This window comes from Myxocyprinus asiaticus, chromosome 49, assembly GCF_019703515.2.
Source record: "Myxocyprinus asiaticus isolate MX2 ecotype Aquarium Trade chromosome 49, UBuf_Myxa_2, whole genome shotgun sequence".
Lineage (NCBI taxonomy): Eukaryota > Metazoa > Chordata > Actinopteri > Cypriniformes > Catostomidae > Myxocyprinus > Myxocyprinus asiaticus.
Genome location: NC_059392.1, coordinates 3,634,272 through 3,646,313, shown reverse-complemented (window position 1 = coordinate 3,646,313; position 12,042 = coordinate 3,634,272). Strand labels below are relative to the sequence as shown.

The window sequence follows — 12,042 nt, the reverse complement described above, 5'->3', positions numbered from 1 at the left end:
TATTATTATTATTAATGCATTACACATATATTTATTTTTTATTTATATATATATACATACATATATGTATTTATTTATTATAACAACAACAATATAGTATTTATTTATTCATTCGTTTATTCATTCATGATAATATTATAGTATTAATTATTATAGTATTAATTATTAATATATATATATATATATACACATACAGTATATTATATATATGTATAAATATTTATTTATTATAATAATAAAAACAACAATATAGTATTTATTAATTCATTCATTCATTCGATCATGATTATAATAATTGTTATTATAATGTTTATTATTATCGTCATTATTATTATTGCATTACACATGATATATATATATATATAATGCCCTACATCAAACAAAAGAACTGAACTACAGAGAAAGATCATGTGTGTCTCTTCCGTGTCGGAAGGTAGGTAGGATGAAAATAAACTGCCTTTCAAACTGTTCTGAGACCAGTTTCTTTAAAAGGTCCAAAGGCAGCCTGTTGGACGAAGAGTTGCGTAATAACTTCTCTGCCGGATTAACACGGGACTTCCTGAAGCTGCTCTTCTTTCACTTTTCATTTATTTACAGTTCCTTCAGCTTGAGAAGAAAACAGACGTTTCACTCAGCAGTGACCAGTTAAAAGACGGAGAGAAAAAGACAGAAACACAGAGAAAGTGTGTAATAAACTCCTGTTTTCCTGTGGTAAGTTTATATATTTGGTGTTCTTCACTGTCACTATGTCTGTTTGTTTAGCTGTTTAAAGTAGGTTTTTTTGTTTACATACAGCGAAAATTATTCAAAATACACGTTTTTATACCTACAATGTTTGCAAAATGATTTGTAGCCTATTTATGTTCACTGATTTATAGATATGTTTAAATATGAAGCACTCTCGGAAAAGTACAGAAACATGTTTTATGATAATAACATCGTAGCTTACATGAATATGGTTATAATTTTTACCTTGGTATTTAAAAATACCATGGTATCACCATCTGTGCATTTTTGCAAGAGTATGAACTATTATTCATAATTAATGCTATTTAACACACATTAAAAATAATAATATTTTAGCCTATTTTTAAGATTTACACAGTTTAATTTTTATAACAATTGTATAAAAATTGAAAGAGTAATCTTTAACTAAATTAAATAAATAAAACTTGAATACGTTTAAGTTTTATTAAGTTTTATTTTTTTGAGTGTGACAAAATTCCATCAATTCGAAAATTACAAAAAATCCTAAATATTTTTTAAATAATGTAATTTTGTTAAAACATTTTTGTTATGAAATTGATTTGCGTAAATCTTAAAAATAATGAAAATTTTTTTTTTCTTGTGCACATAAAAGGATATTTTAAACACAACTGAATGGATATAATATAATATAATATAAACAATATTGCTGCCTAAACTTGTGCATTCTTTTACAAGTTTTCAGGATCAAATTATGGCTTCCCTTGATGCATCTAGCAATATAACAGAAGGTGAGTGTTTATTGGTTGAAAGAAAATAATGTCTATTTCCCTTTTATAGACAGAAAGTTTATTGTTTTGATAAAGCAGTCCTTTTGTTTTCTGCAGCGGTTCTTGTAAATGATTTCTGTTGTCAGTGTTACAAAATAAACTATGTAATGCATCAACCCAGCGTTTCATCTGGAAAGCATCACAATCTAATTAACATCTGCTAAACATCTTATAAAGATCAGATTTACAAACATACTACATCCTAAACGTCTCAAAGACATCTGCTGAATGTCTTATTAACATCCCAGAAATATCTTATAGACGCATTGCAGATGAGCAAACCTGGAAAAAAAATGTCTTCCAGATGTAAACAAACACATCAAATAGACGTCTGGGTGATACGTGTGCTGTCAGGGTACATTGCAAAAGACATTCTCACATTGCAATGTGTGTATCAACATCACATATTTGTTGTCTCAGCGGAGGACGCAGCTCGACTGCTGAGTGAAGCAATCAATTCGAGAGATAAAGAGGAGGCAAGCAAATGCCTGGATCGACTTTTGGATCTGAAACTCCCTGTGTGTGTTAAAATAAGTCCAGAAGTGTACTCGCAAGACACCATCAGGTATGCTGCCAGACTGGTTCCATGTGTCGAGAAACACTTGTTGAGGATCCATAACCTGATAATCGTTTTACTTACACTCTGATTGCAGGCTGAGAGTAGGGGTGGCGGACATCATGTCAGATGCCTACAGCCCAATAACAATAATGGTACCTGTTTACATGACTATATCAGAGTTGAAAGAAAAGGTAAATAGATGATTCCTATTTGCTTATCTTAAAGAAATCATAGGCGTCACTTTGTTTTAAAAGGTGGTGGGGACAGTTTGGTGGTGAAACTCATGAAAATTAATTAGGTTATGTGCAGATAATGTCAAATAATCTTTACTGTTTTGATAAAGAGTCATTCTTGATAGCCAATTCAAGTGCTCCAATAAATATTACACATAATTATTTGATAATTAACTTGATCTGTTAGCTCTGGGGTTTTGTTCGTCAGTGGATAATTAAGCTTTAGCTACAATGACCGCTTGGCTTCATGATAAAGTTTTCACCTCTATTACAAGGAGCTCCAGATTCGAATCCGCCCTAATACAACTTTTTAATTGAATAAACAAAGATTGCATCTGTACAAATCTGTTTGCGTTTAACTGGAAACTCGAGCAAACTTCAGCGCTGGATCTGCACTTTAAAACACACAAGAATGAAATGGAAACTTCTGCTCAAGAACTGGAGATTTTTCTTCTGCATTAGACACTTACCTGACGAAAGCCATTTCAAAAAGTGTTGGAGGAAAAACTGGCAAAGGCAAAAATTGGTAGGGACACGTCCCAACCGTTCCACCCCAAAATGATGCCTATGCATCAAAATGAAAATGATTTGTTAAAATTTAAACAAAAAACTCAGGACACGCTGAGGAGAAAATTTAAAATTGTATAAATAATTTGTTTTTTTGATCTTATTAAAATAATAGTAATGCACTAAAATGAAAATTCTAGACACATTTAGCATAAAATGTAAAATTGTATAAATAATTTGTTTTTGTTTATCTTATTAAAGTAATAATGATGCATTAAAATGAAAATTCTTAGTTAAAATTTAAACCAGAAATTCTAGACACATTTAGAAGAAAATGTATTTTTTATTATATGTATATATATTATTATTATTATTATTATTATTATTATTATTATTATTATTATTGTTATTGTTATTATTATTTTAATCTTATTAAAGTAACAGTTTTTCTTTAAAATTTAAACTAAAAATTCTGGACACATTTAGCAGAAAACATATATATATATATATATATTATCTTATTAAAATACTAGTAATGCATTAAAATGAAAATTCTTTATAAAAATTTTACTCAAAAATTCTGGACACCTTTAGCAGAAAATGTAAAATTTTGTAAATATTTTTTTATCTTATTAAAGTAACAGTAATGCATTAAAATTCCGGACACATTTAGCAGAAAATGTAAATATTTTTTCTATCTCATTAAAGTAACAGTGATGCATTAAAATGAAAATTCTTTATAAAAATTTTAACAAAAAATTCTGGACACATTTAGCAGAAAATTTAAAATTGTATAAATAATTTGTTTTTGTTTATCTTATTAAAGTAACTGATGCATTAAAATGAAAATTCTCTTTAAAAATGTAAACAAAAAATTCTGGACACATTGGGCTGAGAACGTAAAATTTTATAGCATTTTCAGCCCTATAAAGAATACATTGATCTCTGGGTAACACTTTACAGTAAAGTTCTGGTTGTTAACATTTGTAAATACAATATGTATCAAGAACTAAACTAACTATTTATAACATTTATAAATACTGTTTAATGTTCATTTATGAAAATATAGTTGTTCATTGTTAGTTTATAGTTCATGAACTAACGTTAACATATCCAACATTCCAGTAAAAATTATTTGTATATGTTGAAATTAACATTTACCAATATTATTAAGTGCTGTAAAAGTTTTGTTCATTGTTAGTTCATGTTAACTAATGTTAACAAATACAACCATGTTGTAAAGTGTTACAGATCTCTCAGAATTACAGAAAAAAACTTGTCGTCTACCTCTTTTATAGCCACTTTAGTAAAAGCAATTTATTTGATTGATTTTTGGATAATGCATTTTGAAAATTGATATGAATAATTTATTCGATCACTTTTATTTTTGGAATGTTATTGATTGGATTTATGGATATGAATTGTATTATTTATGTGAATAAATTTTGTATTTTATTTTTTACCTTCGCTTTGTGAAATAATGAAGATATGTTTTGTTAACATTGCAACCCAGTAGTCATTGTAATTCGTTATTTGTCTCTTAGATCAATCAAGACTACGGATTCCACCCGGCCGTCCAACGTTGGGTGATCGGGAAGCGTCTCGCCCAGGAAAAAGAGACTCTGTTCTATTATGGGATCAGAAAACATGACGACTCTGCCTTTTTGTTCATCCTTACGGCCCGGGCCGCCCATCTGAGTCGTGAGCAGGAAAGAAAAGAGAAAGAGGATAAACGAATGGATGGTAACACACCACTCTTCACTCTGTAGTCTGTACATATGTATTGAGGTACATTAGCTTTGGTTTCTAAACCTAGTCTGCTGTCTACGTAGGCAGCTACCTTCTAAGGCAGCACACTAACTGATATGAAACCTCAGAAGTGTCACATTTAGTGCGCTCTACATTGGCAGCAACTCTAAGTGCTACACAAATAGCACTCCTCATGTGAAGTGCGCTGGAGATTCGACTTTAACATTTGACATTAGCATGTTGCTAAGCTAACGGAACTATTTTTATCAATACTTTTTAGTATTAAATCATAAACAAGTATATTTATAATCGATTTGTCTGCCATCATGGATTCCTTTATTTTACTCGTTGCAATGCATTATGGGATTGACGTTTTCGTAAAGAAAACGGCAAGACGTGGCACAACGGTCAAAAACATGTTTTTCGTGTTAAAAAGCTAGATGCAGCACAAAAAATGGGACAGAATGTAGGTCTCACAAGATGTGTTTTTAAAATGTTAAGTTCTTTTTAACTTGATACGGCGTCTAAAATACATGACATTTCTGGCAAGACAATGAAAAAACAGCTAGTTGTGGCGCAATGGTCAAAGACGTCTGTCTAGAATGTGTTTACATTGAAAAACAATGTAGATGGATGCAAAAACATGTTTTTAGTATTAAAAAGCTAGATGCAGTGCAACGAATGTAACAGAATGCAGGTGTCTTGAGATGCGTTTTTAAAAGTTGAAGTTCTTTTAACTTGACACGCATCTAAAAAACGTGGCAGTACTTCGTGAGACGATGACAAAACAGTGAGATGCACCACTACGGTCAAAGACGTCCGTCTAGTGCATGTTTACAATTAAAACGATTGAAAAACAGCACATGGACATAAAAAAACATGTTATTTGTGTTAAAAAACTAGCTGCAGTGAAACAAATGGGACATAATGCAGGTGTTCCAGGACACGTTTTTAAAGTTGAAGTTCTTTTAACTCGATACAGCATCTAAAAAAATGCGGCACTCCTTCATAAGACGATGACAAAACATTATGACGCACCAGAACAATCAAAGATGTCTATCTAGTGCATGTTTATATAGAAAAAGATGGACACAAAAAAACTTGTTATTTGTTAAAACGTCTAGCTGCGGGGGCCTGGGTAGCTCAGCGAGTATTGATGCTGATTACCACACCTGGAGTCTCGAGTTCGAATTCAGGGCGTGCTGAGTGACTCCAGCCAGGTCTCCTAAGCAACCAAATTGGCCCGGTTGCTAGGGAGGGTAGAGTCATATGGGTTAACCTCTTCATGGTTGCTATAATTTGGTTTGCTATCGGTGGGGCGCATGGTAAGTTGTGCGTGGATGCGGCAGAGAATAGTGTGAAGCCTCCACACGTGCTATGTCTCCGCGGTAACGCGCTCAACAAGCCATGTGATAAGATGCGCGGATTGACAGTCTCAGATGTGGAGGCAACTGAGATTCGTCCTCCACCACCCGGATTGAGGCAAGTCACTACGCCACCACGAGGACTTAGAGCGCATTGGGAATTGGGTATTCCAAATTGGGGAGAAAAGCTAGCTGCAGTGCAACAAATGGGACATAATGCAGGTGTCTCAGGACACATTTTTAAAAGTTGAAGTTCTTTTAACTTGACATAGTGGCAAAAAAGTGTGGCGGGCATGCGCAAGATGATGAAAAAACAGCTAGATGCGGCAAAACCGTCTAGAGTGTGTTTACATTGTAAAACAATTGCAAAAATCTGTTCACTTATTTCTGAAGGTATAATTGAGAACATGGATGTCATAGAGTGTCCAGCCCCATGCTCTCCGGTTCTGGTTGCCAGAGGAAATGATCTTCCTCATCCTCCTCTTTCTCCCAAACCTCAGGTAAAATGTACTATAATGTTGTTTCTTCTGATTTTGCCTATTTATTTTACTCTCTGTCTGTCAGCAACCAGGATCAAATACTACAGATGAAACCGAATGCTAATAATTCTAATAAAATATATATTTGTTTTATTTTAGCCTCGTTGGTCATGTCCGGAGTGCACGTTCCTGAATAAACCGACACGTCCTGGATGTGAGATGTGCAGCACAGCGAGACCTGAGAATTACAAAGTACCAGATCTGTACCAGCCAGATGAGGAAGAAAGCAGAAGACTTCAACAGGAGGAACTCGCTAGTATGCAGTACCAGCAGGTTAGCTGAGCGACTAAAGCGATCTGTTTTTTTGTAACAAATTTGAAAACCCACCGAAACCCAGAGATGCACCGAGTCTAATACAGAAGTAAAATAATACAGAAGTATAACACATGTATTTGTCTCCTTGCATTGGTGTAGACTCTTCTGGAAGAACAGAAGAGGAATTTCCAAGAACTCTTGGAAACGGATTCCCACAGCCTGGTGGAGAATGTGGATGAGTTGGACTGCGCAATCTGCTTTTGCACCGTCATGCCAGGAGAGGGTGCTGTTCTAAGAGAGTGTCTGCATAGCTTTTGCAGGTAGTGTTTGATAGAAAACCACTCATTATATTAAAACTTTAAACAGCAAGTACTATTGAAATCACTAAAATACTGCTTTTGCATGTCTTGTTCAGAGAATGTCTCAAAGGAACTGTACTGAATTGTACAGATGCTGAAGTGTCATGCCCTTTTGTAGATCAGGAGTATTCCTGTGACTACAAACTTCAAGACAGAGAAATCAAATCAGTAAGATCATAAATGTTTTGCATGTATTTGCTTGATGATTTTGAGGAATAGATTTGTGATCCAAAAAGTCAAATATCCTCCAATTTTAGTGGCTGCCGTTTTTCCAAGTACATCCAATGTTACTCTATTGTTTATACTGTAGTTTGTGTAGTATTTCATTAGCATGGGATTATAAAACTAGTAAGCCTATAGGCTTTTACTTAATGTGATTTACCTGCTCAGTGAATATGGTGAACATACCAGAGAACATGAAATCACAGACGTTGTTATTTTCTGCCAGCTTCTCTCTCAGGATGAGTATCATAAGTTTCTAGAATTGAGGCTGAGCATCGCAGAATCCTGCGCTGAGAACAGCTACCACTGCAAGACGGCCGATTGTCCCGGCTGGTGCATCTTCGAAGACGACGTGAATGAGTTTACGTGTAATAATTGCAATGAGACGAACTGTCTCCTCTGCAAGGTAAACATTGATTTGTTTTTTTTACATTGTGTATTTTTGTTTATGGTTTTTGAATATAAGATCATGTCAAATTTGGCTAGCTTCTAAGTGACGAATTTGCGCCAAAATTGGATGCACATTTCACGTTGACAACAAAAGCTATAGAAAGCGTTTTTTCATTCCTTTTAGAAGTTGATAAGCTTATTAATTTTGCTTTCCTAACAAGGCTATCCACAAGGGAATGAACTGCAAAGAATATCAGGATGACCTTCATGTAAGAGCACAGAATGATGCTGCAGCCCGACAGACAACAGAGATGCTTGAGGTGGGCAGGAAATTCATAAATTCAAAGCTTTTTTTAATTTATTTTTATCTATTGCAAGAGCAAAACAGTGCCCACAAAATCACAGACACTAAGTTTTAATATTTGTCGTCATTAAAACGTTTGTTAACCGCTGACCTGTGTCCATTGCAGCAACTCCTGAAGAATGGCGAGGCAATGGAGTGTCCCAAATGTAAAGTGATTGTTCAGAAGAAAGACGGCTGTGACTGGATCTGTTGTATGATGTGTAAGACAGAGATCTGCTGGGTGACCAAACAGGCTCGATGGGGACCAAAGGTCAGAGATAAATCTACATGATTCAGTAGTTCAGTTCAGTAATTCAGTAGTTCTGTAGTTTATTTGTTTGGCAGTTCTGCATTTAAGTATGTCAGTGGTTTAGTAGTTCAATAATTCGGTAGTATTTAAATAATTCAGTGTTTCAGTAGTATTTAAGTAATTCAGTTGTTCAGTATTCAGTGGTTCAGTAGTTAATTCATAGTAATTCTGTTAATTGAGTAGTAATTTATTAGTATGAAAGTAATTCAGTGGTTCATAAGTATTTAAGGAATTCAGTGGATCACTATCCAGTGGTTCAGTAGTTCAGTAATTCATTAGTATTTAAGTAAATTAGTTTGTTTGTAGATTTTAAGAAATTCAGTGGTTCAGTAGTTTAGTAATTCAGTCGTATTCAAGTAAATCAGTGGTTCAGTATTTAAGTAATTCAAAAGTATTTAAATAATTCAGTGGTTCAGTAGTAATTTGGTAGTATTTAAGAAATTCAGTAGTATTTGTGTAATTCAGTGGTTCAGTAGTATTTAAGAAAATCAAAGCTTCGGTAATATATCCAGTAATTCAGTAGTATTTGTGTAATTCAGTGGTTCAGTAGTATTTAAGAAAATCAAAGCTTCAGTAATATATCCAGTAATTCAGTAGTATTTGTGTAATTCAGTGGTTCAGTAATTTTTAAGAAAATCAAAGCTTCGGTAATATATCCAGTAATTCAGTAGTATTTGTGTAATTCAGTGGTTCAGTAGTATTTAAGAAAATCAAAGCTTCAGTAATATATCCAGTAATTCAGTAGTATTTGTGTAATTCAGTGGTTCAGTAATTTTTAAGAAAATCAAAGCTTCAGTAATATATCCAGTAATTCAGTAGTATTTGTGTAATTCAGTGGTTCAGTAATTTTTAAGAAAATCAAAGCTTCAGTAATATATCCAGTAATTCAGTAGTATTTGTGTTATTCATTGGTTCAGTAATTTTTAAGAAAATCAAAGCTTCAGTAATATATCCAGTAATTCAGTAGTATTTGTGTAATTCAGTGGTTCAGTAGTATTTAAGAAAATCAAAGCTTCAGTAATATATCCAGTAATTCAGTAGTATTTGTGTAATTCAGTGGTTCAGTAATTTTGAAGAAAATCAAAGCTTCGGTAATATATCCAGTAATTCAGTAGTATTTGTGTAATTCAGTGGTTCAGTAGTATTTAAGAAAATCAAAGCTTCAGTAATATATCCAGTAATTCAGTAGTATTTGTGTAATTCAGTGGTTCAGTAATTTTTAAGAAAATCAAAGCTTCGGTAATATATCCAGTAATTCAGTAGTATTTGTGTAATTCAGTGGTTCAGTAGTATTTAAGAAAATCAAAGCTTCAGTAATATATCCAGTAATTCAGTAGTATTTGTGTAATTCAGTGGTTCAGTAATTTTTAAGAAAATCAAAGCTTCGGTAATATATCCAGTAATTCAGTAGTATTTGTGTAATTCAGTGGTTCAGTAGTGTTTAAGAAAATCAAAGCTTCAGTAATATATCCAGTAATTCAGTAGTATTTGTGTAATTCAGTGGTTCAGTAATTTTTAAGAAAATCAAAGCTTCAGTAATATATCCAGTAATTCAGTAGTATTTGTGTAATTCAGTGGTTCAGTAATTTTTAAGAAAATCAAAGCTTCAGTAATATATCCAGTAATTCAGTAGTATTTGTGTAATTCAGTGGTTCAGTAATTTTTAAGAAAATCAAAGCTTCAGTAATATATCCAGTAATTCAGTAGTATTTGTGTAATTCAGTGGTTCAGTAATTTTTAAGAAAATCAAAGCTTCGGTAATATATCCAGTAATTCAGTAGTATTTAAGTAAATCAGTGGTTCAGTAATTCAGTAGTATTTAAGAAATTCAGTCTTTAGGTAGTTTAATAATTCAGTAGTATTTGTAAATCACTGGTTCAGTAGTTCAGTAATTCAATTGTTTTTAAGTAATTCAGTGGTTCAGTAGTGTTTAATAATCCAGTAATTCAGTACTATTTAAGAAAATCAGAGGTTCAGTAGTTCAATAATTCAGTACTATTTATGTAAACCAGTAGTATTTCAGTGGTTCAGTAATTCAGCAGTTTTATGTAATTCAGTGGTATTCAAGTAAATCAGTGGATCAGTAGTATTTAAATAAATCAGTGGTTCAGCAGTATTTAAGTAATTCAGTAGATCAGTAATTAATTCAGAAAAGTTGTAGTTGTATGCAGATACTGTAATTTACTTTTATAGATTTATAAAAATGTATTATTTATTAATTTATAGATTACATATTTTTCTGTGCTGTATTTTAAGTTATAGATAATATTATACTGTTTAGTCTAATTATAGTGACACAAATATCCGATGGTTAATCTAGACTTTGTTTTGTCAGGGTGCTGGAGACACATCGGGTGGTTGCAGATGTCGAGTCAATGGAGTCCTCTGCCATCCACAGTGCCAGAACTGCCACTGATTGCTTAATGATGCTCCTTCTACGTGCAAAAACTAGCGCTACATCAGCACAACACTTTCTTGAACAGCTTGTGATTGTTAGGAAGCTTTAAAATCTTCACTTCCTCTTGTTACATCACTCTGGCACATTAATCAGGAATTCCTTTCTCGAGAGTGTTCAGGGTATTTGTGAATCGAGGACTACACCTTCGAACCAGATAGGATGTAAAGTTAACAGGACATTTACATTTAGTCATTGAGCAGACACTTTTATCCAAAGCGACTTACAAATGAGGAACGTAGCAAGCAATTTGCCATACAAAGTTCAACAACATCAACAGTGCTGTACTGCCAAGCTCTCAAGGTGGCTGAAGTAGTATAGGTGCTAGCACAGAAGAGACAGATTTTTGTGTGTGTGTGTGTGTGTGTGTGTGTGTGTGTACAGTAAGTGCAAGTTAAGTTTGATATTAAGTATAGTTAGGGTGGTTTGGTTAAGTGCTCTTGGAACAGATGTGTTTTCAGCTGGTTCTTAAATGTTGAGATGGTATCAGCAGATCGTGTGAAGGCTGGAAGCTCATTACACCACAGAGGAACAGAGAAAGTGAACGATCATGAAACCGCCGCTCGTTCATAGACCGCAGAGAGCGAGTTGGAGCATAGACCTGGAGAAGTGAATTGAAGTAAGAGGGTGCGGTTCCATTGGTTGTCCTGAAGGCCAGAGTCAAAGCCTTGAATTGATACGGGCAGCTACAGGTAACCAGTGGATTGAAATCAAGAGTGGGTAACGGTAAAACTGATTACCGACCAGTGTATACAATTGGGTGACATCAGGAGAACAGGGTTTGAAAATGATTGAGATATACTAGAACGTGAACAATTGGAAATGCTCTAGCTGTGACTTCTGACTGTGCCAAAGTGTTAACAAAAAAAAATCTGAGGTTATTTTAAAGTATACACCACATTGTTGAAAGATGCATTAAACTAATAAGTCTTATCAATCACTACAATTTCCCTTCAAAATGTCACTCTGGGACTTGTGAAATTATGGATAATATACTAAGATTTGTGCATTACCAGAATAATGACTATGATGTGAAATTAGTTATCAGGGCTCTAGAAAACCTTGATGTCTGTAAAAGGGATTTTTGTTGTTTTGAATCCATAAATTGAACCAAGAAAAAATAGGTTAAATAAGAACAAATAAGAACATTTTCTGTCATCAAGAGGGTCCCACTTAAATTGTTTACAATATCTTATGAATGGAGAGTTAATGTATATCATTT

The 12,042-nt window shown here is 33.4% G+C and overlaps 1 protein-coding gene across 1 annotated transcript; it reads left to right on the top strand.

Moving 5' to 3' along the window:
• The first annotated feature begins 549 nt into the window (after positions 1 to 549).
• On the top strand, positions 550 to 12,042 carry LOC127437954 (ranBP-type and C3HC4-type zinc finger-containing protein 1-like). Its single transcript, XM_051693135.1, has 13 exons — positions 550 to 711; positions 1,444 to 1,496; positions 1,956 to 2,100; positions 2,189 to 2,285; positions 4,379 to 4,577; positions 6,341 to 6,447; positions 6,586 to 6,759; positions 6,901 to 7,061; positions 7,157 to 7,268; positions 7,549 to 7,728; positions 7,934 to 8,032; positions 8,183 to 8,326; positions 10,701 to 12,042. The coding sequence occupies exons 2-13, from the start codon at positions 1,460 to 1,462 to the stop codon at positions 10,779 to 10,781; spliced, it is 1,536 nt and encodes a 511-aa protein (XP_051549095.1). The 5' UTR covers positions 550 to 711; positions 1,444 to 1,459; the 3' UTR covers positions 10,782 to 12,042.